Consider the following 27,914-nt stretch of genomic DNA (forward strand, 5'->3'; position numbering starts at 1 on the left):
TTTGTCACATATCATCATCTTCCCCTCCTCCCCATCATTTCCTGTGTTTGCACAATCAGTGTTGCACACCCTCTAAATCCAGAAGGAGAGACGCAATAACAGCCAGCAACCGTGACAGTAAATAATTGAAGACGTTTGTATTCTTATGGCTGTGAATGAAGGCGTTTAGTTCCAGTTATTGATGTTGTTTGGAGAAAATGGTTTTTGCCGCAATATTTCGCCGCCCTGCTGCTGCAGAGAGGGAGCCAATGAGATTTACATTCCTTGTCAATAACAAGCTAGTTAAAACAGATGAGGGGATTTCACGTTGCCATATGGAGTTATTTGTCCTAAAAACACTAAGTAACTGAAGAACATAAATCTTGCTGTTTGTTATTTTTCAAGTTATAAATTGGCAAAAAAAAAAAAGTAAGAACAGCCAAGTTTATGAAACTATGACACTTAATAGTTTTAATTTGTATACATATATAATCCTGTTGTGATGCATTAAAATGCTATGAAAAGTCAGAATTAGCCAACATTAATTACTAGTTTATTCTTTATTCTTCAACACAGTTTGAACTCTCTTAGATAAGCTTTGTTGTAATTTCTTTAAGTAGTCTTCAGTTCTTTAGGCTTTTTGAAGGACATTCAAAGCTCTTTGGCTGTTGGGTGCCTTTGATTCCATTCTCTGTCAACATGATCTCACACTGCTTCCCAATGTTGAGGTCCGACCTCTGGGGAGGCCAATCCATGACTGATAGTGTGGACTTTTCACCCATGTTTCTTTCAGATACTGTTAATCTGCTGTAGATAGTTTTTTAGCCCTGCCACTCATCACTTGTCCAGTTTCCTCAAATGTTAGCTAATGCCGCCTTGATGGTTCAAAAATATTGTTTTACACCTGTCAAACTGTGTTATCTTTGGCATTATTTGTGGATTCAGCTATAATAATAATGGATTGCATTTATATAGCGCTTTTCGAGACCCTCAAAGCACTTTACAATTCTACTATTCATTCACTCTCACATTCACACACTGGTGGAGGCAAGCTACAGTTGTAGCCACAGCTGCCCTGGGGCAGACTGACAGATGCGAGGCTGCCATATCACGCCATCGGCCCCTCTGGCCATCACCAGTAGGCGGTAGGTGAAGTGTCTTGCCCAAGGATAGAACGACCAAGACAGACAGAGCTGGGGATCGAACCAGCAAACTTCTGGTTACAAGATGAGCTTCCCAACCCCCTGAACCACGGTCGCTAAAAAAAATGGGGACAAATTAGGTGGTTTTCCAGCTGGTGACTATTAACAAAGAGCCCAGAGATGCAGTTTAATATATGCTCTTTGCTAACTTGTTATGTGTAGACAGAACTCTGGTTCATATCTTGAGTTGGGTGTCTTTTGTGTGCTTGAATGATTCATAGATCAGTGTTAAACTCCTCTGAAAATAGTCAGGTAGAAGGACTGGACTAAAAATGGATGAAAAAGCAGCTAATGTCCTAGAATAAAGATAAACTTTGAAAGACACCCAGAAGATCTCCATAAGTGGTGCTTAAGAGCATTTAAAAAAAAAACATGCAAGAAAGTCTGGCTCCTTGGAAGCAAACAATAAAAATAAATGAGAAGTGGCTCAAGAATTTTGCACAGCCCTGTCAATTAGTCTTTTCCTTACTTTAAATGTACAATCATTTCATTTTTTCTAATAGGCTATTTATAATACACCATTTTCTCTAAATTGGATGAAAAAAAGAAAACAAAGCTGCCTGCGCCCTATTCAGCAGACCTCAGAACATCTAAATACCCCGCTTGCTTTTGCATCGTTGCGTTGCCTCCAGCAGGGAGCGCTGGTGCTTCGGTGTCCCGGGATATGGTTGCCAGTAGCGGACACCTCCTCGAACTTCTCCCCAGCAGTAGCCCACATCAGCTTTGAGGAGCGGGGCGTGGACTCGGAGCGACCATTCCCTGCTCTTAAATTTGAGGAGACGGCAGACTTTCGCGGGGGAAAAAGAAACCAACAAGAAATCGATCGTTCAGCAGCTGGTAAAAGGTTTGAAAACTTTTTTTTCTATACAGTTCATACTTTTCCTAAACATACAACAAACCAAGAAGCTTCGTTGTTGACTGAACTTGAACATTTTTTTACAGTAGTTTTCAAAGTGATCCAATAGGCCAGCCCATTCGATTCAACGGAGGCAGATGAAGCCAAGAGGAAATGTGGGGGCTTTATATTCCGCTGGCTTCTGGATATTTGTGCAGCAAATAGTGAATTTAACATTTTGATCATTTTTAAGGCCTCCACGGGCCTTAAAACTAGTCAGCCATCAGAATAGCGCTGATAGCTATCTAGATTCAAAAGTGAGTGATGTCTGACAATGTGCTGGAAGGTGTGCAAAGCTTTTAAGTGTGAGGGGGTGAAAACCTATTAAAACCTCTTACAGGCTCTGTGATCCTGAGCTTAAACCAGGCGGAACCTGCAGCATACCCATGGATGACATCTTCACACAGTGCAGAGACGGCAACTCTGTGGCTGTTCGCCTGTGGCTGGACAACACGGAGAATGACCTCAACCTGGGGTAAGCAGATAACTGTGCACACTCATTCAAACAGACAAGGCTTTGAAGAGGACTGCTGCTGGACTGTATGCTGAATCCAGCTGTGATGTTGAAGCCTGTGCAACGAGACCTGGACTTTTAAAGAATTTGTATTAAAAGCAAATGATTTTTTGGTGTTTTTGTGTGCTGGTGTGCATTAAAAAAAGGTGATCTTTGGCGCGTTGGAACTGGTCACATAGTTTCCATATTGTTCTCGCTCTGCAACTCCACGTACTGCTGAGCATCACTCAGCTGCAGTCTGTACTTTTTTCCCCCCTCTTCTTCTTATGAGGTCATTTCCAAAAACTGCATATGGTTAATTCAGAGGAGGTTTCACAGTAACTTACGTGACTCAGAGAGCTTAAGATTTGCCCCTCTAGAAGTGTGTTGCGTTTAAAAAAACAGCTACTTTTAAAGAAGCCACACTTTTTTAACACTTTGGGATTAAAAGTGAAATCCAAACTATTACTGCCAGATGATTTTATATTAATCAAAGGGTGCAGCCCGTCATCATCTGCCCTTTCCAAAAATCTCTTTCCTCGAAAGGAGCAAGAAGACCTCACTGCTAAAGACCTCAGTTATCTCATTCTTTGGTCAGGCCATATATGTGCAGTTTGTTGACGTTGCCTCTGAGGGCTGCAGAGCTTCTAGCCAACCACGCAACAGCCAAGACCATTTCCTCTGTTTCAGCTCCATACAGGGCCAAGCCCTCGCCGACAGAGCTACCCAGACAGCTCTCTGCAGTCCCGCATAAACATTTGAGAGGCCACTCATTATGCTGGAGGCCTCCTTTTTGGCTCTTACTCTGAGGAAGCTCAGCTATGCGGTCAGGCCTGTTTTTACCTTTAGAATATCTAATAATGTGCAATTAAAGCGTCATGTGTCGGCGGGGGAAATGTGCTACGTGTTAGTGGAATTCCTTTACCTCTACATCTGGTACAAAAGGAAAGGGAACTTAGAAACAAACATTTTACCAAACAAACAAAAAAGCTGTTTCAGATCAGCCCCCTGGAAGCGTGTGACATAAAGAGACATGAGGAGAAAGAGAGAGAGAATGTGTAGCTCAGGATTCCACTGTGTTTTTTCCACCCTGTCATTCCTGAGTTTTTTTTCTCTCTCTCTCTCTCTCTCTTCTGTTACTTTTTATAGCCCAAAGGGCTGGTTAGACTGCACTGTCTGTCCACACAGTGCTGGATCAGAACAGACAGAATGTGCCTAACTGGCATTTCACTTAAGTGTTAATCTAGTTTTGCAGCTACTTCCTACAGGCTGTACAAGCTCTCTTAGGGTTTATTGTTAAATAGAGTGAAAAGTTTGTGGCTTTGCAACGAGCTGCGAGAATCCCCAGCAGCTGCCTTGGGGTCAGGTAAAGCAAAAAGGGTGAAAGAGGGCCAAGTCACATGGAGGTGATATCCTGGGCTCCTCGCAGGCTGCTAGAGTGCTATGCAGTGCTGCGAGTGTTTGCGCCTTTACATATGTTAGCAGCTATTCCAACTTGCACTGGCATTTTTATCACATGCCAGTCATCAGAGGAGTCACCAGAGGAGTATAGGCTGCAGGAAAAGTGCAGTAGCATGTGCTTAAGTCTAAATAAAGATTAGCAGTTGGTGTGTGTGTGTGTGTGTGTCTGCGTGTGAGAACCTGGGTGTCTCCGTGTCATAGAGGAAGCCACACATGTACAATTTTGTCAGAGGCAGCCAGCATCCTCCTACATGCAGTTCAGCGAAACAAGAATGTCATCACCTCACAGTGACACGCACCTCATCAAATGAATATATACTTGTCAGACTTTATATAGTAAGTTTACAGTAAAAGTATGTCTTCTTTGCTTCCCGTACTGTGCTTGTCCTGTGGCTTAGTGATGACCACGGCTTCAGCCCTCTCCACTGGGCGTGTAGGGAAGGGAAGAACGGCGTTGTCGACATGCTCATCATGCGTGGTGCCCGTATAAATGTGATGAACCGTGGTGACGATACGCCGCTGCATCTCGCCGCAAGTCATGGACACAGAGACATCGTGGCCAAGGTAAACACAGCGCTTTATACAATACACTTTATACAGTCACGTAGGCACTTTTTTCTAGAGCTGAGTGCTTGCTATCTGACATTCACACACATTTACATACCGATCAACTCAGAACGACTGAACCGCCAATCTTCCAGTTAGCAGATGACCTGCTCTCCTGAACCAAAGCCACCCAGATACAAATACAGTGTTGTTACACATTGGGTCTGTGTATGTGTTTTGGTTTTTTTTTAGGTGGGTCAAATCTTATTTATAATTATGCCCTTTTGTTTTTTAATGGCAGCTGATCCAGTGCAAAGCCGACCCCAACACAGTCAATGAGCACGGGAACACCCCGCTCCACTACGCCTGCTTCTGGGGCCAGGATGAAGTGGCCGAGGTGCAGTACTTTACTATATACCCATACACAGATGCTCTGTCTTTACTTTCGCATTATCTCTTTGCTCCCTCTTCTGGTCAGAGATGGTCACTGCAGTCTTTTTCTGTGAAGCTCTTCAGTCTGAGCACATTACATTGTTTGACCACTTTTTCTTTTAGGACCTGGTGGCCAGTGGTGCCCAGGTGTGTATATGCAATAGGTATGGACAAACACCTTTGGACAAAGCCAAGCCTCACCTAAGACAGCTGCTGCAAGGTGCTGCAAGGGACTGTTTTTGGATATTTTAACAGACAAACAGGGTTTTTTGAAAAGGAAATAATTATGCATTCTTAATTTTTGTTGTTTTCTTTTTAGAAAAGGCAGAGAAAATGGGCCAGAGTCTGATCAAAGTTCCATACAAGGAAACTTTCTGGAAGGGTACCATGCGGACACGACCCCGTGAGTAACATTTATTCCACACTCTAGGGGCCAATCATCATATCAAAGCAGAACGTTTGCAATAATAGCCATGTTTTTGACCTTATAGGTAATGGCACCCTCAACAAGCAGGCTGGTATCGATTATAAGCAACTCTCGCTGCTGGCAAAGATCAATGAAAACCAGTCTGGAGAGGTTAGCTGCACTCTGTTTTTATTGCTGCGTGCCAGTCTTTTTCAGCTCCCCGGCTGTTTAACACCATGCCTTGCGCTCTGTTTGTAGTTATGGCAGGGTCGGTGGCAAGGGGACGAAATTGTAGTAAAAGTGTTACAAGTGAGAGACTGGACCACCAGGAAGAGCAGAGACTTCAACGAGGAACATCCAAAACTGAGGTGATTCAAATAACTGTAATGTAGGAATGAGAAAGGTTATAGTGGTGGGTCTGGGGCAGCAGTGTTTCTTGTGGTATCCGAACAATGAATCGGTATTCCATTGCATTGACTGTATATGAAAGATGGATCTAGCCATTGTTACAGCACGCACTGGTTTGTGGAGTTACATTTTGACGCTTATGACCTTTGCCATAATTCTTGAGCCAGAACTGACCATATTTGGACAATTGTATTATGAATTTGGGTGGGTAAACTGCACAAGGAGTCATCATATTTATCATACAGCTAAATATTCCAGGAGGCACTAACACTGCATGTATCATACAGTTCAGTGACTTAGTTTGGTAGTGTTAAATTCACACTGTATCTTGGCCCTAATAATGCATAATTTTAAGCTTTAAGCTTTAAATGAGCTAGTTTAAATAAAAAAAACATATCCTGGGAATTTATCTTTATAATTTCATTCTTGAATTATGCTTGTTTCACCTCTGCAGATTGCTTTTCGTGTCATGGATCATGGGCAAGCATCACAGGGTCACATGCTGTCAGCCTGCTTGTTTATATAAACTGAGGCAAATACATTTGGTGCTGCAGTTTCTTATCTTGAGTCGGCTTAGCGTCTGTTTGAGTTACATAGAATCAGTCGGCATTTGGCCTGGTGACCAAGTGCTGGTAAACACAGTCCTCGTGTAGAGTAGAGACGACCGCAATGAACCGCCGGTGAAGTCTGTGGTCAAAGATTAGCTAGGATGTTGTGCATGATTCTTATGCAATGGAGGAGAGGACCCTTTATTTTTGCTAAGTCGGGTTCTACAGCAAACATGAACCTCTTTTATAAGATGAAACCAGACCCTTCACAATGTGACTCAAGCATTACTTTCTAATCCTGTTTGCTGTTATGAACTTATCGTGCAATAACCGTCGAACCATACAGAACGTGTTAAGACTTGTCCAGGCGGGCCCACAGAATGATTTCAGCATTCTGAAGTGTCCTCTGAATACTATTAAATCACCTGAGCGAAACTGCATTCCCATCTCATCTACTTTTAATAAATTCTGTCATCCTCGGGATCCGCATAAAATGACCAGAACAGAAGGTGAGAGAATCCTTTGAGCAGGCCAAATCAAAGAAACCTCACCAGGAAGGCTGAGTGCGCAGTAGGAACGTCTTGGCTGTGCTTGATGCAATCATCAAAGCACTGGTTATGCGTGCGCCGAAGATTAGAGGCAACATAAGCTCTTTCATGTACTGCAAAAATAGGTGACAGTGAAACGCAAAAACACTGCTGCTGGGCTTAACTTTAAAGGTGACACAAATGATGGGGTGGTTTCACGTGGATTTGCAAAGCATTCTCGTGATTCAGACCAAGCTTTGAGGCCATTTCTTCTCTGTTAGTCTCTTCTTATCCCAGACAGACCATCTTGAGCTTAGAATAAATAGCTATTTATTAAATAATATTTAGAAACACTTCACAATCTCTCTTTTTTTTCTGTTGTGGCTTCGTAGGATTTTTTCTCACCCAAACATCCTACCTGTTCTTGGGGCCTGTCAGTCACCGCCATCCCCTCACCCTATAATCATTACCCACTACATGCCCTATGGATCCCTCTACAACATATTACACCAGGGCACCAGTAAGTCATTTGACAATGTGTGCATGTGTTAAAATGAAAAGGCTCAAATTTGTCTTTTGTCTCAGCCTGAAAGAGCTAAGACTGCGGCAGGTTTGCCACTGTGGATGACGCTGTGTGGCTTCATACATTATGGATAAAGAAACGTATTTGTGCATGCGTCTTTCTCTCACTTATTTCTCTTATTTCTCTCACTCCCCCCCATCTCACTCATTCATGTCAGCTAGTCATTTAAGTGACATTTAGATGTTGGTATCATGGCACTTAATTAAACCTCTTAACCACTTAATTACTTCCGCCTTCTGTTCCCTCAGCTCTCGTGGTCGACCAGAGCCAGGCAGTGAAGTTTGCACTGGACATTGCCAGTGGCATGGCTTTCCTCCACACCTTAGAACCAATGGTTTCGCGGCTTTACCTCAACAGTAAGCACATCATGGTGAGAGGCCTTTCTGCTGTCTTTTATTTTCTTTAGATATCTGCATGTTTATTATCAGATGTGATCACAAGATGTGATTCATCTACAGATTGATGAGGACATGACCGCCAGGATAAGTATGGCAGATGCTAAGTTGTCCTTCCAGTGTCCTGGTCGTATGTACTCTCCAGCGTGGATGGCTCCTGAAGGTATTTATTCCCTTTTTTTTCTCCTCGCTCACTCACTGTTCTCCTAATTCCCTCCTGATTCCTGCTCACTAAATGCCTCCTATGACTTTATGAGTCTTTCAGCCAGCAGGAAACTGCACTGTATAATTTAGTACCAATTAAGAAGCAGTCGTGCTGTTTTACCTGGTAAAGTTACATAATGAAGATCCAAGTTATAGTGCTTATGTTTATGGGTTTTTTTTCTTTCTTCAGCTTTGCAGAAGAAGCCTGAGGACATTAACAGAAGATCTGCGGACATGTGGAGCTTCGCTGTGTTATTGTGGGAGCTCGTTACCAGAGAAGTCCCCTTTGCTGATCTCTCACACATGGAGATAGGCATGAAAGTAAGTTGACACAGTATTTATCTGCCCATAGGCTTCAACATTACATTACAAACACATGCAACTTTTCTACTTAACAACACCCCCCCAATATAAACAGGTGGCTCTCGAGGGTCTTCGGCCGACCATTCCCCCGGGGATTTCCCCTCACATCTGTAAGCTGATGAGGCTCTGCATGAATGAAGACCCAGCCAAGAGACCCAAGTTTGATATGATTGTTCCCATCTTGGAGAAAATGCAAGACAAGTGAATGCTTGTGCATCAGTTCACGCACTTCCTTTTTCATGTTTAATCACCAAACCACTCTATAGCATCACTTCCTTTATGTATCTGCCAAGCCACTGTAAATAATTCCAGGAACCACTTCAGCGACACACAGTTCAGACACTAATATTTTATTGCTTTTCTTGTATAAGTTAAATTCAGAGTTAAATGTTCTTTTAGACTAAGCAGCTCTTTTGTAATGACTGAGACTTGGTCACTGAAATGCTGGCAAGCTCTTTTTTTGATCCAGTGTGGATTTCATTCAGTGAAATATGTATAGAATCGATTCTTTTATGCACACCACTGACTGCCAGTGCAATAAATGTTTTATATTTATGACAAATGCTTGTTCGTTTCATTTGAGACATCGTTTTACTTTCATCACAGACAAAGCATTGTCACATTTTCACTTCTTAAAAATAGTTTTCACTACCTGGATGGGGTTTTGTTTATGTCACTGGGATTTTCTGTCAATGATTGCTTCCACTCTTTTGTCTCCGGAGGAAAATTCTTCAAATATTGCACAATTCTTCACTTAAACTAATGGGGGGGAAAAAACAGATTTTGGTGGTTAAAGGTCAAGGTAAGTGACTTTACAGCCATGTTTTTGGTCTTAAGAATTCACACACTGATTCTGACACGTCTAAACACTATGATATTAAAGATCAGCTTCTCAAAAACCAAGATTACAATATTTTAACTAAGACTAGATGTGACGAAAGCATTTTTCCAATTTGGAAAGCTAACTAGAATAAAGTAAAAAATAAAAAGGAAATCTTTTTAGTTTTAGTATTTGGCAGTTTATTTGAATGTGTTTAGTGAAACTTTGGATATGAGTCAACTGCTTTCAAAAGTTCCATGTTTTTACTGTAATACTAAATCTAACCTCTGCCATATCTGCCCTTTATACAGTAATAATTAAGAAGACTAAAACTAACACTAATACTTTTAACTAAAATGAGCAAACCCAATCTGGAAATTATGTGAAACTAAACCGAATTAAAAAAAATCAGTAGAGTCATATCATACTAATATGATAACGATATTAGAAAAAAAAACCTGCAATAACTGTCAGAGATATCACGGTGTACTTCAAAAATGTTTGACCTTATTTCATATTTGGTTGGATTGGGAATCAGTCATCTTGGTTTCTCGCACCTTCAAGTTAATAACTATATAGAAATTTGAATATTTTGTTGATTCTTTGCAGTAGTATCCATACTTACATGTGTCATAATAGACCCGCTGGTACAGGTGATAGCGTTATACTTATAAAATAATAAATTATGAATCAGTAACGCATGCACACACAAAGGAAATAAGCAACCAAAATTACCAAAACTAAGACTTTATTGATTTTATTTTAAGATAGCGGACATAAAGCAGAATATACTGACGCCCAGCACATTGAATTTATAGTCCCAAGCTTATAAAAGTTTGCAGAGGCAGCTATTCCTGGACTTCAGCCACTGTGTAATTAAGGAAGAATTTGGTCAAAAGGGGGTTAAAAATATAAACGGTCAGCGCGTGACCTCAGCTTTGATAATCTTTATTTGACTTCATTTGACAGCTGCAGACTGTAGGCCAATCAGAAAACAGGAGGGGGGGGGGGCGCACGAGAGAACCCGGCCTCACGTGACGTGTCAGCTGACTTTTTCAGAAGTCAGTGGCATCAGCAGCAGCCGTTGAGGTGACAGTCGGACTTAAAACTCGGCAGTTGCTGTAGCGAACATCCACAAAGAAAGAAGGCTGCCGAGCTCATTTCGTTGCACTTTATGGACGTGGGAGCTGGGCCTCTCTTGACCTTCCCGCTTCTCACTCAGGGAAAACTGCGACACTTTGTTATATTCAGAGGTATGGTATCAGAAGAGTAGCTAGCTTTGTTAAGAGTGTGTTCTCGCTGCTGCTGTGTTAGTAGCTGACATACAGCGGAATATTGCTTGCGGTTGTTTGTGAGTCACTTATTCTGAAGCTGAAGTGTTAAGTTAAGCACCGCGACAGTAAGTGTTACTTCCTTGACACCCATCCTTGTTTTGTTCTTGTTGTGCGTGTTGTCTTGCTGTCCTGTACAGAGGCTGAGGCAAAGGCTCTCTGAGGACACCTGCTGTCTGGACCATGAGGCTCTCCTCTCAGCCGCCCTCCTTTGGGCTGATAACCTGCTCTTTGGTGTTGATATTGCCGCTGTTTGGCTCCTGTCATCCAGCACAGCTGTCCGGAAACCCCAGCCTGGTGTTCATGGAGCAGCTGAGCCACTCAAGTGTCAGATTCAACTGGAGAAATGTCACCTGCTACGTCTGCAAAGCTGTCTTCACCATTGTTGATGTTGCCCTTCTGGTAATGTGTTAAAATGTCCTATTAAACCACAAGTGCAACAGACCATCCGGTCCTCAGAGCAGCTCAGGAAGTAATTTGTTTAAAAAGTGAAAAACATTTAGGAGACGTTTACTGGAGTATTAAAACTGCATTGAAGTTTAGTTATACATTAATTGTTGTTGTGGACTGCATTTTGACTACATGCATAATTAGAGCTTATGTTTTTACAGTCCGTAGAAAATCTTGAGCAAAGTCCAACAAATGTTGGAAGACTGCAGCTGCCTCATAAAGTGCTGTGGCCCATCCTGTGCAGGAAGATTATGTTTTCCATATTAACCTGCATCATGTAATACTGAGAGGTGCTTCTAGTATATTCAATATTCCCTTTACCATTTACATCAGTGTATTTTCTAATGTTGGGAAGTAGAAACATTTAAACTGGATGGCTGAAGAGTAGATTTGAGATCAACATATGCTTCTGATTTAACTGTTTTTTTTTTTCTTTCTTTCTTCTATGTGATGTGTGGTTTGTTCAGTTTATTGCACATTGTCCAACTTCCTAGACTGAACAAGGGGCTTCTCTTAAGCTGTGGCAGTTTTTTCTTTTATTTATTTGTTTATTCAATTCTGGTACAGCTAAATTGGATTAAAAAGACAATAAATCTGAGCAGTTCACATTATGTTTCCAAATATGAATCACCAGTTATGTTAGAGAATATTACTGCTATTGCAGAGCATAAAGAGTTTAAAAATGTTCGTGGTATATGATACAAGTCGTATGACACTCTGCTTCTTCTGTGTTTAGCTGATTTAGCATAAAAGTCCTTAGACTATGTCATGTGGTCTCTATTGACCACAAATAACATGTTTATTGTTAGCTGTAGCTGCTGACCTCAACCACATGTGTTTGCATATCCTCCTGTTTTTTAAGTGCAGATGCTGCACTTAAATTCTGTGACTTATATACGTACTGTGAAATGTTTCTTTGAGCAAGTTTAAATTCAGATTGTTGTAAACAAATTTTAGCTTGGCCTGCTTTGCAGGAAGTTCAAATGTAGTGGTTAGTTTTCTTAATTTCCTCCTCTCAGATCTTGTTTTTTCTCTGTTAACCCCTTCCCTCAGAGTGATGCAAATGAAGAGCGAGTGGCACGTGCAGTAGGTGAGGCGTGTATCCGTCTCCATCTGGCTGATGAGCAAGTCTGTCGGGATATAATTGAGCTGTTCAGGGATGACTTCATAAGGGCCCTGCAGGAGTCGTTTCTGTGGCCCACTGAAGCGTGTGCTGTGCTGGTGGGCCCTTCCTGTGGCAAATTTGATGTGTATGCACCTTGGAACATCACTTTGCCAAATGTTCCTAAGCCCCCTGTTAAACCACCCTCTCCTCCCAAACCTGGTTCTCCACAGAGCAGAGTCCTGTTTCTCACAGACGTCCACTGGGACAGGGTGAGTGTCTCAGCCAAAATTGAAATTGAAGTGAAATGCTGGCAAACTTGGCTATTCTTGTCCTAATTTTGTGTATGTATGTAGTCCCTTGAAGTGTGTCTGTCAGTAGGTGTGTATATGAAACCTTTTTATATTAAGGTCATACGCTTGTCAAAAACAAGGTTAAAGTTAGTGATTGACAGCGTCTGTATATTTTGGCTTGACTCAGCATAAAGTGTTATGGCTTTGATCACCTGACTTGTTTTGGTTTAGCTCGTGCCTTAAAAAAATATTACTCTTTGTTCCTCCTGACAGGAATATGACGTCGGCAGTGCTGCAGACTGCAAGGAACCTCTGTGTTGTCGTAACGATTCAGGCTCTCCAAACTTGAGCAGGAGGAAGGCTGGGCACTGGGGAACTTATGGAAAGTGTGACCTACCTCTTTGGACAGTAGAGAACCTTCTTGAAAATGTTGCCAAAGCTGGGCCATGGGACTGGGTTTACTGGACTGGAGACATACCAGCACACAATGTGTGGTCTCAGACCAGGGAGCAGCAACTGTCAGAGCTTACTGTCATCTCCAGACTCATCCACAAGTAAGTTTGCTTTAAGCTTAACTCTGACTTTTTTGATACCTGCTGCTTTAACTCATAAAACAGCAGATCAGAGTAGTTTTAATATAATAAAACTAATAATATGTTGTGGTGGTTTATGGCTACAATCATTACAAACACACTGTATTCTCACTCAGACCATGTTAACATTCAGAGGGTTGTCCAGTCATAAGTTTGTCATGCTTTATCTTGAGCTGGTCCAATCTCATGTTGACTCTTAACTTTTGTCCTCAGACACCTGGGACCTAATGTGACGGTTTACCCTGCTATAGGAAACCACGAGAGCACACCAGTAAACAGCTTCCCTCCACCCTATATTCATGGCAACAGATCCTCTTCCTGGCTATATGACCAAATGGCAGAGGAATGGGCCCCGTGGTTGCCAGATCAGGCATTGAAGACTTTAAGGTTACTGAATTTTATGATTTTATTATATGTGAATATCCTTTGCCACAGTACTGCAGTTAAAGCTACCCATAGGTTAAAAACTGACCCGAAACAAAGCATTTACACTGGATCACGAGGAAACTGTGTTTATGATGCAGTTTCACTTTGACTGTGACTGGTTACCAATAACAGAAAGTGTTCCTTATACACTTACCGGCCACTTTTTTAGGTACAGCTGTTAAACTGCTCATTAATGCAGATATCTAAACAGCCAATCACATAGCAGCAACTAACCTGATTAACTGCTCATTTATGCAACTATCTCATTAGGCAATCACATGACAGCCACTCAGTGTGTTTAAGCACGTAGACATGGTGATGACAGTCTGCTGAAGTTCAAACCGAACATCAGAATGAGGAAGATGGTTATTTAATTTAATTTGAATGTGGTATGGTTGGTGGTGCCAGATGGACTGGTCTGATTATGTCAGAAACTGCTGATCTGTTGGGATTTTCCCAATCAACCATCTCTAGGATTCACAGAGAATGGGCTGAAAAGAGAAAATACCCAGTGAATAGCAGTTCTCTGGGTGAAAATTCCTTGTTGATACCACAAGTCGGAGAAGAACATAAAGAACCATTTGGTACAATCATGGTATGCAAATGGATACAGTTGCAGAAGACCACATTGGTCCCAGTCCTGTCGGCTAAGAACGGGAAATTAAGGCTACATTTTACACAGACTCACCAAAATTGGACATTGAAAAAATGTTTTCCTGGTCTGAGGAGTTTTGATTTCTGGTGTAATATTCATATGGTACAGTCAGAATATGGTATAAATAACACAAAGCATGTTTCAATTAGAGATGGACCGATCCAATATTATGTATCAGTCCGATACTGACCTAAATTACTGGATCGAATATCGGAGAGAAAAAAAAAAAAAAAAAATGTAATCCGATTCATTAAATATCACGAAAGCACCTCACAAAACTTGTGACATGGTGTAACTCAGCTCATAACCTTAGCACGTCGGAGCAGTATGCGTCACGTGATAGAGCGGCTGTGCGAGACCTCTCGGCGGTCTGGTTGAGCATTTGGAGCCTCTCTACCAAACCGGCATTTCGTCTCCGAGAAAGTTATCCCAGAGAGAAGTAAAGCAAGTGTGTAAGTTCATCTCTGAATGTTTGTAAAGCATTCTCACGTTAAGCTTAACAACCGATATATGGAGCGACTGCCTCTTCTCTCCCCCTCCCTCTCCTGTTGCTACTTCAATCATGGAACTGATTAATGATTGGCTTTTAAGTCTAATATATACCCTAGTAAGCTATAGTACTTTTTCCTTTGGGAAGGTACCATCTGTGCAGTCTGCAATTCTGTTGAAGAAAGATGTTGAATCTATTTAATTATTGTGGAAAAATAATTTATTTCTGTGCAAATTTTTTATTTATTTATTTATTTTTTGCTGGGAGTTGGCAACCCTATTAGTTAGGTTGTTTAATATTTCTGATAAGTATTGTTTAGAATACCAGAATAGGAAGGATGGTGTAGGTTTAAGTTTATTAGATTGATCAGTATTGCTGAACTATGAAATATTTTGGGTGCAGTGTATTGTTTGCATACAGGTATAACAGAATAGCTTTGGTGTTTTGTTTTTAAAAAACTTGAGTATGAACTTATAGAAAATGCAGCAAGATATTAAAAAAACAGTTTTATTGATTAAAAAATACACTATGTCGGATTCTTATCTGTATCGGCAGATATCCAAATTTATGATATCGGTATCGGACATAAAAAAAGTGGTATCGTGCCATCTCTAGTATCAATCTATTTGTGACATGATGTCACAAAGATCATCTCAGACTGGGTTCTTCAACTTTGCTATGAGTTCAGTGTACTCACTGGCCTCCACAATCATCAGATTTCAATTCAGTGGAGCGTTGCAACTTCTTATCTGGTGCACGTCTTTTATTTTGACAGCGTATGCGCACCTGCGGACCACTTATGTGCACCCCTGATTATAATAGTAGCAAGGAATATCTAATAAAGTGGCCAGTGAGTGTATACAACATTTTGAGTTGCAATAAGTAACCCAGAGCATGATAATGCCTAGAGTTTCATTTGACTTTGAGCCATTCAGATGTCCTGTTGTTGTAATTACAGATATGGAGGATTCTACACGGTGCAGATTCAGCCTGGTCTGAGGCTGGTCTCTCTCAATATGAACTTTTGTGCACGAGAAAACTTTTGGCTGATGGTGAACTCCACCGATCCCGGGGATCAGCTGCAGTGGCTCGTCCACATTCTCCAGGCCAGCGAGGACAAGGGAGAAAAAGTGAGTTTGATCATTTAACACTGAGGCACTGTGACTTTCTTATTTTAATTACCTCTGATCTCATTTATTAAGCACAAGAAAACATGTATTTTTATTTAAAAATATTTCCTCCTTTATTGTAGGTACATATCATTGGTCACATCCCACCTGGCCTTTGTCTTAGCAGCTGGAGCTGGAACTATTATCACATTGTCAACAGGTAGCTGCAGTAGTCACTGAAGATTTAATATACAGCTGTTAGAAACTGTTAAAAGATAACTGGAGTACTAAAGTCAGTCTGGCTACTTCTTTGTCACTTGGAGAATGATTTGGGCTCCTATACATTAAGCAAAAGTTTATTGTGTAATTGCATACCATTAAATGCTTCCCAATGTGAATTTAGAAAAGGTGCGTGTGTAATGCTGATCAATGCAACTAAATCCCAATAAGCAGTATTCTTGGAATTACAGCAGCTAGATACAGAGCTGGCTTATTACCAGAAACACTTTTCAGCATCTGAAAGCATGTGAACAGAGATGAATTGGTAGGTTTCTCTTTGGTAAACTACTCTCGCATCCTTTCTTCAGGTATGAAAGTACAATCACTGGACAGTTTTTTGGCCATACGCACCTGGATGAGTTTCAGATGTTTTATGATGAGGAAACCATGACCCGCCCTTTGGGGGTAGCATTTATTGCTCCCAGTGTCACTACCTATATTGAGCTTAATCCAGGTGAGTTAATAATTGAGTTAAGTCATCTTCCAGCATTTCATAAGCAGCACACTCACACGCAGCAAAAATATGTCTTTTCAGGATACCGTGTCTACTATGTTGATGGGAACTACCAAGGAAGCTCTCGGCTGGTGCTCGACCATGAAACCTACATCCTGAACCTTACAGAGGCAAACCACAGTCCAGGGGCACCACATAGTCCACAAAAGGATCCTAAATGGACACTACTGTACCGTGCCACTGAAGCTTATGGTCTGTCTACTCTGTTCCCCTCTGATTTTAATCGGCTGATCGGGACCTTTATCAATGATGATCCTGTCTTCCAGAAGTTCTGGTATTTGAGATATAAGGGGCACGTCTCAAAGCCTTGCAAAGAGGTCTGCAAGACCGGTATACTGTGCTACCTGCGAAGTGGGCGTTATGATGACCTGAAGCAGTGCGACTACCTTAATGGTTTTAAAGGAAGCTTAGCCAGAGCTGCCACAAAAACTCTCTGTTGACCCGATGGAGTTTAGCCTGGAAAAGGCAGGGTCAGGGGGAAAAAGCAATATGACTAAATATGATACTGAGCCAAAAACAAATCATCCTCTGTTGCAGATGGACAATGATTGTTGTTGTTGTTTTTTTTGTTTGTTTGTTTTTTTTATAGGTTTGGTTTCATAAAGTCACTTGACCTATTATTCATTATGTTCACACGTATGTGGAACTTGGAAACCCAACTTGAGTATTTGTTGTGCCTCATCACTAATAATGTGTTTAAATTCACTTACATGAATGTGGGAACATGCTATGGACGGTTGACTTTTTTTTTTCTTTTTTTTTTTTTCCCCCTTTAATGTCAGTTGTGAAAAGGGTGGTAAAAATTGTTCTGAAGCGCACACAGTATTAGGCATTACAAGGATTCTTCAGTTCTCATGATTTAAGCAGTTCTTTTGAAACCAGTGCCTTTTCTTTTTTGTTAAATATGAACTAATCGATTCTTGCGATCTTAGATTCTTTTAAACCTCTGTCCTCTGAAATGTTAGTCATCCATTAATTTTCTTCTTTTTATATAATTCAGGGTTGCAAAGTGGCTGGAACCTGTCCAGCGGTCGTGGGGCAAGAGGTGGAGTACACCCTGTATAGGTTGCAAGCCTGTGGCTAACACAGACAGGCAGCCATTCACACCCACATTGACACAAGAACCGACACACATACAGCAAACCTGCAAACTCAACACAGAAAGACACCTGCTGGCAGACCTTATTCTTGTGAGGCGATGACGCTAATCTCAGTCCCACAGTGTGACTCAGAAATGTTTCGGCACTTTAATATCTTTTTTTTTTTTTTTAAGTCCTTTGTCAGCACCATTGTTTGGATTTTAGGTCTGTGCTTTCTGTAATCCACCTTATGTGCAACATTTTCTGCCTCAGCAAAAACATCTTTTGGCCAACCAAAGAGCAGTATTTTTCTTTCCTAATGTTTACTTCTGCCTGCACTTTGTTTTTAGCCACTTTCTTTAGCAGTGAATAAATCTGACATGCTTGTTTGGCTCCTCAAATCTGGGGAATTAATGGTGTAACAGGAAAGTGCTTGTAATATAAGCAGTAATTTAAGCGATTGTACAGAGTGTGAATAAAATTGCTTGCTCGTTACCTATTTGTGAGGGGCAAATATTGAGTTCAAATTAAAATGATTTTATTTTTAATTAAACACATGCACAGCTCCAACACTTTATTACAGTCTTTTTTTTCTTCAGAAATTTGATACAAAAACTGCCATCAAATCATTATTTGCATTGAAGTGACCCTTGATTCATCAAAATCAAAGCGGTTTCTACAATAGCTGCTGCTTTGAAAGCTCAAATTCTAAATCATTGTGAGACTAACATCTTTTCTGAGCTCTCATTAGCAATGTCTTGGCTTCCTCTCTCCCTTTTCCACATTTCCACCAAAGACAACTCTAACCCTAATCAATACCTAGGCTACTTTAGGTTTCAATAAATCCTCAAGTGGGGATGAATAGGTAACAGCATTGGGAAATAGTTCACAAATAAAGCACTGAGCTATGAAAAGAAAAGCCACATATAGCTTTATTCATGAATGCTAAATGTTGATCATTTTACTACATACACCAAAACAAGTACCTGCACATACAGATTAATTTAAATGCGGACATTATTCTTTGTGTATTGGTAATCCTCCATGTCTCACAAATTTAAGTGGCAAAAGCTGAGAGTAGAATTTTAGTCTGCATTATTTGTAAAGTGGAGAATTGTAAGCACTTAAGATCACAACATTTAAACATATGTAAATGTGTCCTCTGGTCAATTTTAACACCAAGACTGCATTTTTTTAATTAGTGTTCAATTTGCATATTTCTGTTCATTATGCATCATTAAAGCTAGAACAGGTTTTCCCATTTTTCCATCTTTCTTTTATTCAGATTCTGAGAAAAACATAGTGACACCAAAGTCTTCCTTGTACAGGTCCCAGGTCTTTGGTTTGTGTGGGTTGTCCAGCTCTTCCCTGGGTAAAAACAACCTGAGGACAGTTTAAAGAGAGTGTAAGTCATGATAATACAGTCAAAAGAATACAAAAAATGGTCTCTGATCTACTGAAATAGAAAAAGAAACACACTTGTTATCTTCTATGAAGGATGTATTGAACCAGAAGTAGAATGGAACATCTTCATATCCTTTTGGGAGACCCTAAGGATGATGAGAACAGATCACGTGAATCTAATTCACAAGCTTTCCTTTAATATAGAGCGGTAAAGGCGAAAAAGTAAGCACTCACTGCGCTCGATTCAAACATGACCTTCACATCTCCTTCAACCACAGGTCCATTCTGCAGGCTGATGACTGCTGCGTTATTACCCACATCAGGAAATACCTAACAAAACGCATAAACGGGTTAAAATGCTAAAACTCTTCAATCCTGTTGTGTGAATTTGTGAGTGTGTGACAGACTTACCGTGCAGTTCTCCTGCTTGGCACACACACACTCAAACACCAGCTCTTTTCTCACAATTATCTTGACCTTGAAATCGCTACCATTACCTTTACCAACACCTGAGCAGGAGTAGAGGGAGAAAAAAAAGCTCATATGTGCCACTGTTGGTGGTGCAGCTATAAACGAACATGCTTCAGGTTTTCTAGTTTACCTGCTATGGAGTGGATACGGATGCTTTTAATCCTGAGGCTTTTCGGTGGAGGCAATTGTCTGTTGAACTTATTCTTCATGATTTCATAGTACCCTACGTACCGGCTCTGCAGGACACAAAAACAACAAAACCTTTTAACATATTGTGGCTGTAGGAGGTAGAGCAGGTCATCTACTAATTGGAAGGTTGGTGGTTTGATCTCTGGCTCTCCCTAGTCTGCATACCAAATAACCTTGGGCAAGATATTAACCCCAGGTTGCTCTGTGATGCATCCATCAGAGTATGAATGTGTGTGAATGGTGGTTAAAAAGCATAGAAGATAGTGAATGTGTGAATTTGGCATGTTCTATAGAGCGCTTTGAGTACTCTGGGAAAGTAGAAAAGAAAAGAATAAGAATCAGTCCATTTACCATTAAATTTGTACATGTATTTCAACAGGCTGTCTTAAGAAGATGTTGAGACTCCAGAATCCCTTTTATGCTTCTTGGAATTGATTTCACCAGTGCCTAAAACTCTAATATACTTATTCCAAAAGACATTCCTTTACTATTTGTTTTGATGATGGTTGTGAAGAGCGATGTCTCACAGGTACGCCCAAAATCTCCCACAAATCATTTGTAAGACAGAACCATCTGGCTGTTTCCAAATACTTTCCTATAAAAGGTTTGGTCAAAACCTAGCAACCTTCTCTGGCGATGTTACAAATTTTGGAAAAAAATCCAGTCGCCTCACATGTGAAGATGTGAAGAAGGCCGTTGTATTGGTGCCATGCTTTTGTGTTTCTGCCACATGGAGCTGCTCATCATAATGATTAGAGTTGTTTTTCTTAAAATGGAACATTTAAGAATAAATGCCTTCACTACAAAGAGTTTCTGATGACTTGTTGTTACCTGAGAGGGAGTCTCCACCCCCTGAAACTTGGAGCTCTGACTTTTGTCTGTCCTCCGCTCGCCAAAATACTCCAGACTGTCCTTCAGTGCGAAAAGAAACAAATGTAAGGATATAGCCTTGTTTTAAAACACTTATCTATTTACCCTAGTTTGACAAGTAAGTAAGAGAGATGCACCTGTGCACTCTCAAACTGGTCACTATCGATGAGCCAGGTGCACACCATAGTACCGGTGCGTCCTGGGAAAGGGAGCAGTAGAATTCACATTTAAAAAGACGCATATTTTCAAATAAGTGATCCAATGATAATGATCAAGGAGAGCTCACTAACGTTACCTTTCCCTCCTTTACAGTGAATCGCAATGATGTTTTGGGGATCAGCAGACATCCACTCTCTCACGCCCGCTGTGTATTTGAGCATGTCCCTGAAACAATCCAGTACAAGAACAAAGAAATAAGGTGTGAAAATACTAATTAGCACTGGAATTGATGCAGTTGTGATGCATCTTTTTCCTGGATCTGAGTCATTTATAGAAATGCTTGAAGTCTCAACATTGGTATAGGTTTACTACAAGAAAAAGATCCAGATTAAAGATATGAAACAGAAACCATGCTCACTCCAAGGAGGGGACATTGTGGTCATCAATAAACACCCGTTCAACCCTGTAGTGGAAGAACTGGGGGTCGTAGCCTTTCTCACCTGGAAACAAAAAGAAACTACGCTGTTTTGTAATCCTCAACAAAAGGGCATACAGTGCATGTGAGGAAAGGTGGTGCACACTTACTGCAAAGATTGTAAACTTTATAATGGCCTTCATGTTTAGTGTCTAGAAACCTTGCCACTTCCTGCACAAAGAGAGAAGAGAAGTCAGTTAAAAGCCAATGGTAACTGTGATTGGGATCATTTTGATCTTTGTCTATGTTATTATTATGTTTGTAAAATGAAGCAGGTGGTGCATGGTAAAATTAATTTTAATTCATGTCCGCATCCAAGGCCACTCACACTTACCCTGATTGGATTCCTATAGAAGGCCTGCTTCCCAGAGGAGGGGAAAGACATGGCGATGACACGGTCTACAGAGCGGGTAAAGATGCAAAATCATTTTTTTTCTTTTTTTTTTTTTTAATCTCAAAATGTATTTTCCTGACATGCATTTTTTTTAAATTCATATAGCATGCAAACACCTGCCTGTGACATAGGTAAGATCGAGGTCAAATCCATCCTTCTGATAACGCCGCTTGTTTTCAGAAATCTGAAAAATAAGCAATTTTTCCAGTGTTCTTTCTTGATGCCAACCCTAACACTTGTAACTGTCCAGTTTGTGTCTAGAGTGACGACCTTACCATCCTCCTGGTGACTTTCTCCAGCTCTTTCTTCTGAGCAGCCAGTCTGAAAACCCTCACGAGGATTATTATTCTCAAGAAGCGGAGAAATGTCACAACCCTGTAGGGAAAATTGAATCATTATTCCATTATTCCAGGTGTTCAAAGTCCAGTGCATTCAAAAGGACATTATAGGACATTATAAAATCTGTAATATGGTCTATAATACTCTATGCAACTACTGCATGTAGCTTAAAACCATATGGTTAAGCTAAACAGTCATTAGACAATCAGCCAAGTCAGTCATTCATTCTCAGATTTTCACCACCAAATAAGAAAAAAAATGACTTCAAAATTTTTTTGCTTTTGTTTTTAAAGTACAATATCGCTAATTGCAAATTTACTGAAAACATTGCTCTATTGGTTTCTTTTTGGAGTAGTTTGTACACAGATCTATGAGGTCAGTCAGGAATCATAAGAGAAAACAAGTAGGTGGACTATGGGTGTAAATTCCCATATGGAAAAGAAATACAAGAAGCTTATAATATTTTTGTTAATTCAAATATTAAATGATGATATGCTCATTAAAGTGGCCTTTTGCATTTTTCTTATCCAACGCTTATTTACAGATCATACTTAATTATTTAATTGTTCCTTCCTACTGTATGGTAAATGGTATTTGTATAGTGCTTTACTAGTCCCTAAGGACCCCAAAGCGCTTTACACAACCAGTCAACCACCCATTCACACACTGGTGATGGCAAGCTACATTGTAGCCACAGCCACCCTGGGGCGCACTGACAGAGGCGAGGCTGCCGGACACTGGCGCCACCGGGCCCTCTGACCACCACCAGTAGGCAACAGGTGAAGTGTCTTGCCCAAGGACACAATGACCGAGACTGTGCAAGCCGGGGCTCGAACCGGCAACCTTCCGATTACAAGGCGAACTCCCAACTCTTGAGCCACGATTGCCCCAGCCCCCACTGTATGCCTATTGTGATGCAATGAGCAAACATGTACCTGGGGATAAGGCTGGCACCTGACAGGTCAGAGAAGGTGTAGACCATGGTGACCACCAGTGTGACTATCACCACGCAGGCGTCTATGATGTTCAGCTTGGAGCTGAAGTACACTTTGAAACTAAAAGGAGGCCAAGATAAGTGGAAACATGACACAAGACAATTAGTATACAGCTGGAGAAAGAATCTGTACAGATCATGCAATGAACATATTCAGTGATTTCTCTGACACTCTGATGACTGTGCCATTACATTTCCTAATCCCTAACCCAAAACATTTCCTGTCTGACTTCCTTTTCACAACTTCCTGTTTGATGACAAATCACACTTGGTTTCTGCTGATTCAAAACTCCGGTGGGAATCACTACTTTAAACATTTCTCTTTCTCACATTAGTACAGAAACAGTTGTGATGTTTACAGATTCAAACTATACTGCGATCCACCGCATCAACGTGAACACTTCTTCTAGCGCAGTGTCAGCAAAAAATTACCTTTGCAAAAGTAAGTTTTGTCTGATTTGTTGGGCAATCCACTGGCTTCCTCAGAACAGAGGCTATTCTTCCTGGAAGGCTCATGCGCATGACTTCTTACTCACAACTGGGTGTTACAGAGGTGCAGAAAACAACGACTAGATTCCCACAAGCATTTCTCACTCACCCCTCCACATAGACACGCAGGAGGACATCAGCAAGGAAGAAGAAAGAGATGGTGAGGGACACAGCCTCTAACGCATTTCCAGCATCTCTACTCTTGGCTGGCAGCGAGAGATCCACAATCACCAGCACAAAGTCCAATATGATCAGTATTACTCCAAATAAACTGGAGAAAAAGCCATGCAAATGATGATAAAACATGCACTTAATTAAAAACACAACCAGGTAGGGGTGTACCCGTTTCCAATTTGCAAAAAACGCACTCACCGAAAGCCAAAGGACATGACAAACGGGGCTATCTTTTTCCGAAGATTGCTGCAAAACAGGGGACAGGGTTATATGTGCCTGTATGTAGAACTAGAGGGTTATGCAAATTGGATCTCTGTAAACTTACTAGTACATTGTGTCTGGTAGTGCACTCTCCACCTTTCCATCATCAATCTCTACTTTAGCATTCTCCATCTTTGTAATGTCTCTGAGAAGACAGATAGAGATTACAGACAAAGACACACAAATATATGTATTTATATGATATATATAGAGAGAGATAAATAAATAAAAACCTCACCCATTTACACTTGAGTCTAACCCTGGGCTAAAGTACACAGAGGACATGATGCTTCCGTTTCCTTTCTCTTTTTGTCCTGAACGTGGAGTTTCTGCATTAGGAGACAAAAGCGTGATAAGATTGAGTGCACCCTGTTCAGCGCGATGCTACGTGGTTACAATGTGGAAAAATATGAGACAAGAGTGCATAAACTTTGTGTCATCGTCCTAAAACGCTGCATTTCTTCAAACCAGTCTCTCACGCATTTCCCGGTGCTACCTGCAGGATGCAGGAGTCCACAGCGCGTCCCTAAATCACTACATTCGGCTGCAGCACGTACAAAGAAACTGTTCAAGAAAGGAATCGCTCATTATGTTTACCTCTGGGTAAATTTTAACAAAATTTCACCGCCCGGTCCACAGTCTGTGTGATCACCATTCACTGTCCTGTTACTTTCCTTGCAGCGTTGACGCGTTCACAACAAATCAGACCCCCAAAAAGCCCAACTAAACTAAACTCCCACCGCCTGCTTACCGTCGGGACTGTCATTCGTCAAATTATACGAGACTTCGTCTTGTGACTTCTCCCTGGGACAAAGGAAGACGGTTCAAAGGTTAACCGGGTGGATTTTTTTCTATCCATCCACTATTCCTCATCGTTTTTGCAAACGTAGCGGTTTCGAACTTCCTGGAGCTCAGTAGAAAAAAAAGAAAAAACAGGAGGAAAAAATGGCCTTCCCCCCTCTTTATTCTTTATTCATATTTCCTCCTCAGCTTACTTTGACTCAAAAACAGAGTCTGACGGTAACCCTTCTGCACAGACGTATTTAAACCGCAGATAGTTACTAAACTAGCCCAACGGGCTGAGTAATTTGGAACATCTGGTTTTAATAGACTGGCCAAAAACGAAATAGTACATTCTTGCCTTTTACGTCACTTGTTGTTGTTTTTTTGTTTTTGTTTTTTTGTCATGAATTCATGATATTTGGGTATGATATTCAGAAAAATAAAAAGTAAAAAGTAAAAATGAAATAAATACATAGAAAACACAAAATACTTCAACTGCTCCCTTTAGGGGTCGCCACAGCGCATCGTCTGCCTCCATCTGACCCATTTCCCTTTCATCATCTTTTATTACAACAACCCTCTGCATACCACTGCATATTAAATATGTGTAAATGTTATAACTTTAGTGCCCTGGGTAATGTTCACCCGGATGCTCAGCTGTTTATGAAATTACTAAGAAATGATATATTGCATTACTTTATTGCACGAATTTGAAGTAGGAAATTAAGAAAAATAGAATGCTTTTTTTTTTTTTAGGAATAATTGTCTCCCCCCAATACATCACTGTGTTATATTTAAAAGGCAAACCCCACAAGCAGCGCTTCTGGTATGTAAAGAATGGAGCTCTTTCAACATTTTCGGTCAGTGAAGCTATTTGCAGCTCTGGGGTCAGCTCTACTTTCAAGACAATGCGATGGTTTGTGAAGGAGAAAGCACAAAACTGACCTGAGTTCAGTGTTTGACGAGACCGTTCTAGTCCGAATCCTCTAATGTGGACCATGCAGAACTAGCCCAGCCTATAAATAATGCTGACAAATTTTAGGGGAAGAGAACACTGAACCTGAAGAAAACAAGGGGAGCTTGGTGAAATGAAGGTAAGGCTTGTGGCTTCGAGATTCTTCAGGTGTTAAAAAAAAAGCATTTAAAGTTTTGGATAACTTTTTGATTTTTCTTAAAGTTTTAATCTAAATTGTCTTGTTTATTTTAGAAAATGTGGTTTTTCCTAAAAGTCATGCCAGTGTTGCTGTTCTTGACTCTGCTGTGCCCAGTCTTGGTCTCCTCTTCACAGCCGTCTGTATGTATCTACTCTGTAACAAATGTTTTCCTTTATTTTTGTATTGACTGTGAAAACTGAAAATGTATGCCTTAAATGGTGTTTTTTCTAGATGTGTAGAAAAAAACTGTGATGCATTACTTACTGCTTCCTCTGTGTGTTATCAGAATAAAAACAGAGGTATTTTTTTCCTTCCTTATTTTAAGGCAATAGACTCGTGCGGACCTGAGTTCGCTGTTCTCAAGCGCAGCATAAGGAAACTGGAAAATAGTCTTTTGATCAGAAAATGGCAGGTTGAGCACTTGCAGACGCACAAATACTTCCGTCCTTTTCAGCCTGCTGCGTCTAACAGCAAACCTCAGGGTGATTCAGACCCCGATTCTGGTTTAAACCACAACAAGAGCGCAGCTCTAGATGGACTGGATATGACGCTGACTAAACCACTTCCACCGGCAGGCAATTTAATTGTTTATGATAAAGGTAAGAAAAGTGCACTATGTTTGGTGCAAATCTACAGTGCATGACGCATTTTTCTATTTCTAATTCACTGGGTTTTGCACATGCACAGCTATTTTTTACTTGACATGCAACACAAAGTCAAAATGTCAATGTAAGAACATTAATCAGCAATCTCTGAAGCATTTATTTTGTCTTTCTTCTAGACTGTTCTGAACTGTTCGACAGACAGAGACCATCAAGCGGTTTCTACCGCATAAGACCCAAATTACATCAGGAGCCCTTTTTAGTTTACTGTGACATGGATGATGGAGGAGGGTGGACAGTGTTTCAAAAACGCCGGCATGGAAGAGTTGACTTTCACAGGTAATTGTGCAGAAGAAGTAGCCCACAGCATGTGGGGGGAAGATCCCACAGCCTGTCTAAAATCTAGTATGATGCTGATAAAGCTTATGGGGTTTTCTGTTTGAAGTCAACTGCCAGCCTACTTCTCATTTCAGAGACTGGGTGGACTACAGAGATGGCTTTGGCGACTTCAAACTGTGGAATGACGAGTTTTGGTTGGGCAATGAACATATTTACTCTCTGCTCTCAGAAGGTCAGCAGGTCACGTTATGCACTAATGCTTCACATTAGGCACCCAGTATGTGTTTTTTTCATTCATACGTTGCATTTTAAAAAGTTCTATTTCCTGTCTTATTAGCTTCTCCTTTACCAACTTTACTTTGTGTCTTTTTTGTACTAAAGGTAAGAACCTTGTGAAGATCGATCTTATGGATTGGGATGGACAGAGAAGCTATGCGTTTTATGACAACTTCAGGATCACCGATGAGGCTGTGAGAAAAACACTTTGTGTAGCTTTTCCTTAGAATCATAAGTACAACGATCCTCCCAGGAAACATTGTTCTAATGCTCATTCCAGGATAAATATCGTCTTCAGTATGGGCAGTACAGTGGGTCAGCGGGAGATGCTCTCAGTGGAAGCAGGGGTGTGGTGGAGCAGTGGTCTTCTTGCCTCAGTGGCATGCATTTCAGCACCAGGGATCAGGTTAGTCACACATCTGTCAAAACCATTACCACTCCAAGATGGCAAGTTGATGTTTCACAGCACGTCTAATAGACTACTGATGTGCAAATGATGAATGTGAAAACACTGATGCCGGTGGTTGACAGGATAACGACCGGTACCTCCAGGGAAGCTGTGCCCAGGAGAATAAAGCAGGTTGGTGGTACAACAGGTGAGGCTGTCACCCACCTTTTCTGTTCCATGAGTCTGCATCACTTCAAATGTGATTATGACGTTTGTGTCTCTTCACTGGGTTTTGTAATTTGGAAAATTTACCTTTGACATTGTGCCCTTAACTTCTGATCTACAGATGTCATGCAGCCAACTTAAATGGAAAATTCTATCGCAGAGGGAAGTACAAAGCCGAGTATGATGACGGCATTGTTTGGGGGACCTGGAAAGGCCTTTGGTATTCACTTAGACACACCACCATGAAGGTGCGGCCTCTGGTTTTCCTAGACGCCGTGGGCAGTGGAGCGGGCGAAATTTAAAAACCTAAAGGCTAAAAAAACAGAGCAAACATTCTTTGCCATG

General features: G+C 41.0%; 4 protein-coding genes across 5 annotated transcripts; 3 read left to right on the top strand and 1 right to left on the bottom strand.

Annotated features, from left to right (window-relative positions):
- The first annotated feature begins 1,903 nt into the window (after window positions 1-1,903).
- On the top strand, window positions 1,904-8,997 carry ilk (integrin-linked kinase). Its single transcript, XM_063486077.1, has 13 exons — window positions 1,904-2,025; window positions 2,417-2,551; window positions 4,429-4,594; window positions 4,878-4,973; window positions 5,132-5,228; window positions 5,328-5,411; window positions 5,500-5,585; window positions 5,673-5,782; window positions 7,290-7,417; window positions 7,729-7,850; window positions 7,939-8,038; window positions 8,270-8,400; window positions 8,498-8,997. The coding sequence occupies exons 2-13, from the start codon at window positions 2,463-2,465 to the stop codon at window positions 8,645-8,647; spliced, it is 1,359 nt and encodes a 452-aa protein (XP_063342147.1). The 5' UTR covers window positions 1,904-2,025; window positions 2,417-2,462; the 3' UTR covers window positions 8,648-8,997.
- A 1,351-nt stretch (window positions 8,998-10,348) lies between these two features.
- smpd1 (sphingomyelin phosphodiesterase 1) lies at window positions 10,349-18,138 on the top strand. Its single transcript, XM_063487359.1, has 9 exons — window positions 10,349-10,515; window positions 10,734-10,995; window positions 12,097-12,417; window positions 12,712-12,992; window positions 13,245-13,418; window positions 15,561-15,732; window positions 15,855-15,931; window positions 16,299-16,444; window positions 16,526-18,138. Exons 2-9 carry the CDS (start codon window positions 10,777-10,779, stop codon window positions 16,942-16,944), a joined length of 1,809 nt encoding a protein of 602 aa, XP_063343429.1. The 5' UTR covers window positions 10,349-10,515; window positions 10,734-10,776; the 3' UTR covers window positions 16,945-18,138.
- Window positions 18,139-18,145: 7 nt separating this feature from the next.
- Window positions 18,146-24,697, bottom strand: tpte (transmembrane phosphatase with tensin homology). 2 transcript variants are annotated; one of them, XM_063487360.1, is made up of 19 exons: window positions 24,554-24,697; window positions 24,041-24,131; window positions 23,867-23,947; window positions 23,740-23,787; window positions 23,477-23,638; window positions 22,820-22,939; window positions 21,821-21,920; window positions 21,666-21,729; window positions 21,486-21,550; window positions 21,262-21,322; window positions 21,095-21,176; window positions 20,813-20,901; window positions 20,655-20,716; window positions 20,479-20,559; window positions 19,589-19,694; window positions 19,399-19,496; window positions 19,222-19,317; window positions 19,063-19,133; window positions 18,146-18,966 (listed from the first exon to the last, which is right to left on the bottom strand). In XM_063487360.1, the coding sequence occupies exons 2-19, from the start codon at window positions 24,085-24,087 to the stop codon at window positions 18,861-18,863; spliced, it is 1,539 nt and encodes a 512-aa protein (XP_063343430.1). In that variant the 5' UTR covers window positions 24,088-24,131; window positions 24,554-24,697; the 3' UTR covers window positions 18,146-18,860. The 2 variants fall into 2 exon arrangements, with proteins under 2 accessions (XP_063343430.1, XP_063343431.1); XM_063487361.1 differs by lacking the exon at window positions 24,554-24,697 and adding an exon at window positions 24,400-24,544.
- Window positions 24,698-25,605: 908 nt separating this feature from the next.
- On the top strand, window positions 25,606-27,909 carry fgl1b (fibrinogen like 1B). Its single transcript, XM_063487675.1, has 9 exons — window positions 25,606-25,679; window positions 25,793-25,879; window positions 26,065-26,338; window positions 26,521-26,680; window positions 26,815-26,912; window positions 27,062-27,150; window positions 27,237-27,362; window positions 27,488-27,552; window positions 27,691-27,909. The coding sequence occupies exons 1-9, from the start codon at window positions 25,674-25,676 to the stop codon at window positions 27,869-27,871; spliced, it is 1,086 nt and encodes a 361-aa protein (XP_063343745.1). The 5' UTR covers window positions 25,606-25,673; the 3' UTR covers window positions 27,872-27,909.
- Window positions 27,910-27,914: the final 5 nt, after the last annotated feature.

Source organism: Pelmatolapia mariae, linkage group LG10_11 (genome assembly GCF_036321145.2).
Source record: "Pelmatolapia mariae isolate MD_Pm_ZW linkage group LG10_11, Pm_UMD_F_2, whole genome shotgun sequence".
NCBI classification, from domain to species: domain Eukaryota; kingdom Metazoa; phylum Chordata; class Actinopteri; order Cichliformes; family Cichlidae; genus Pelmatolapia; species Pelmatolapia mariae.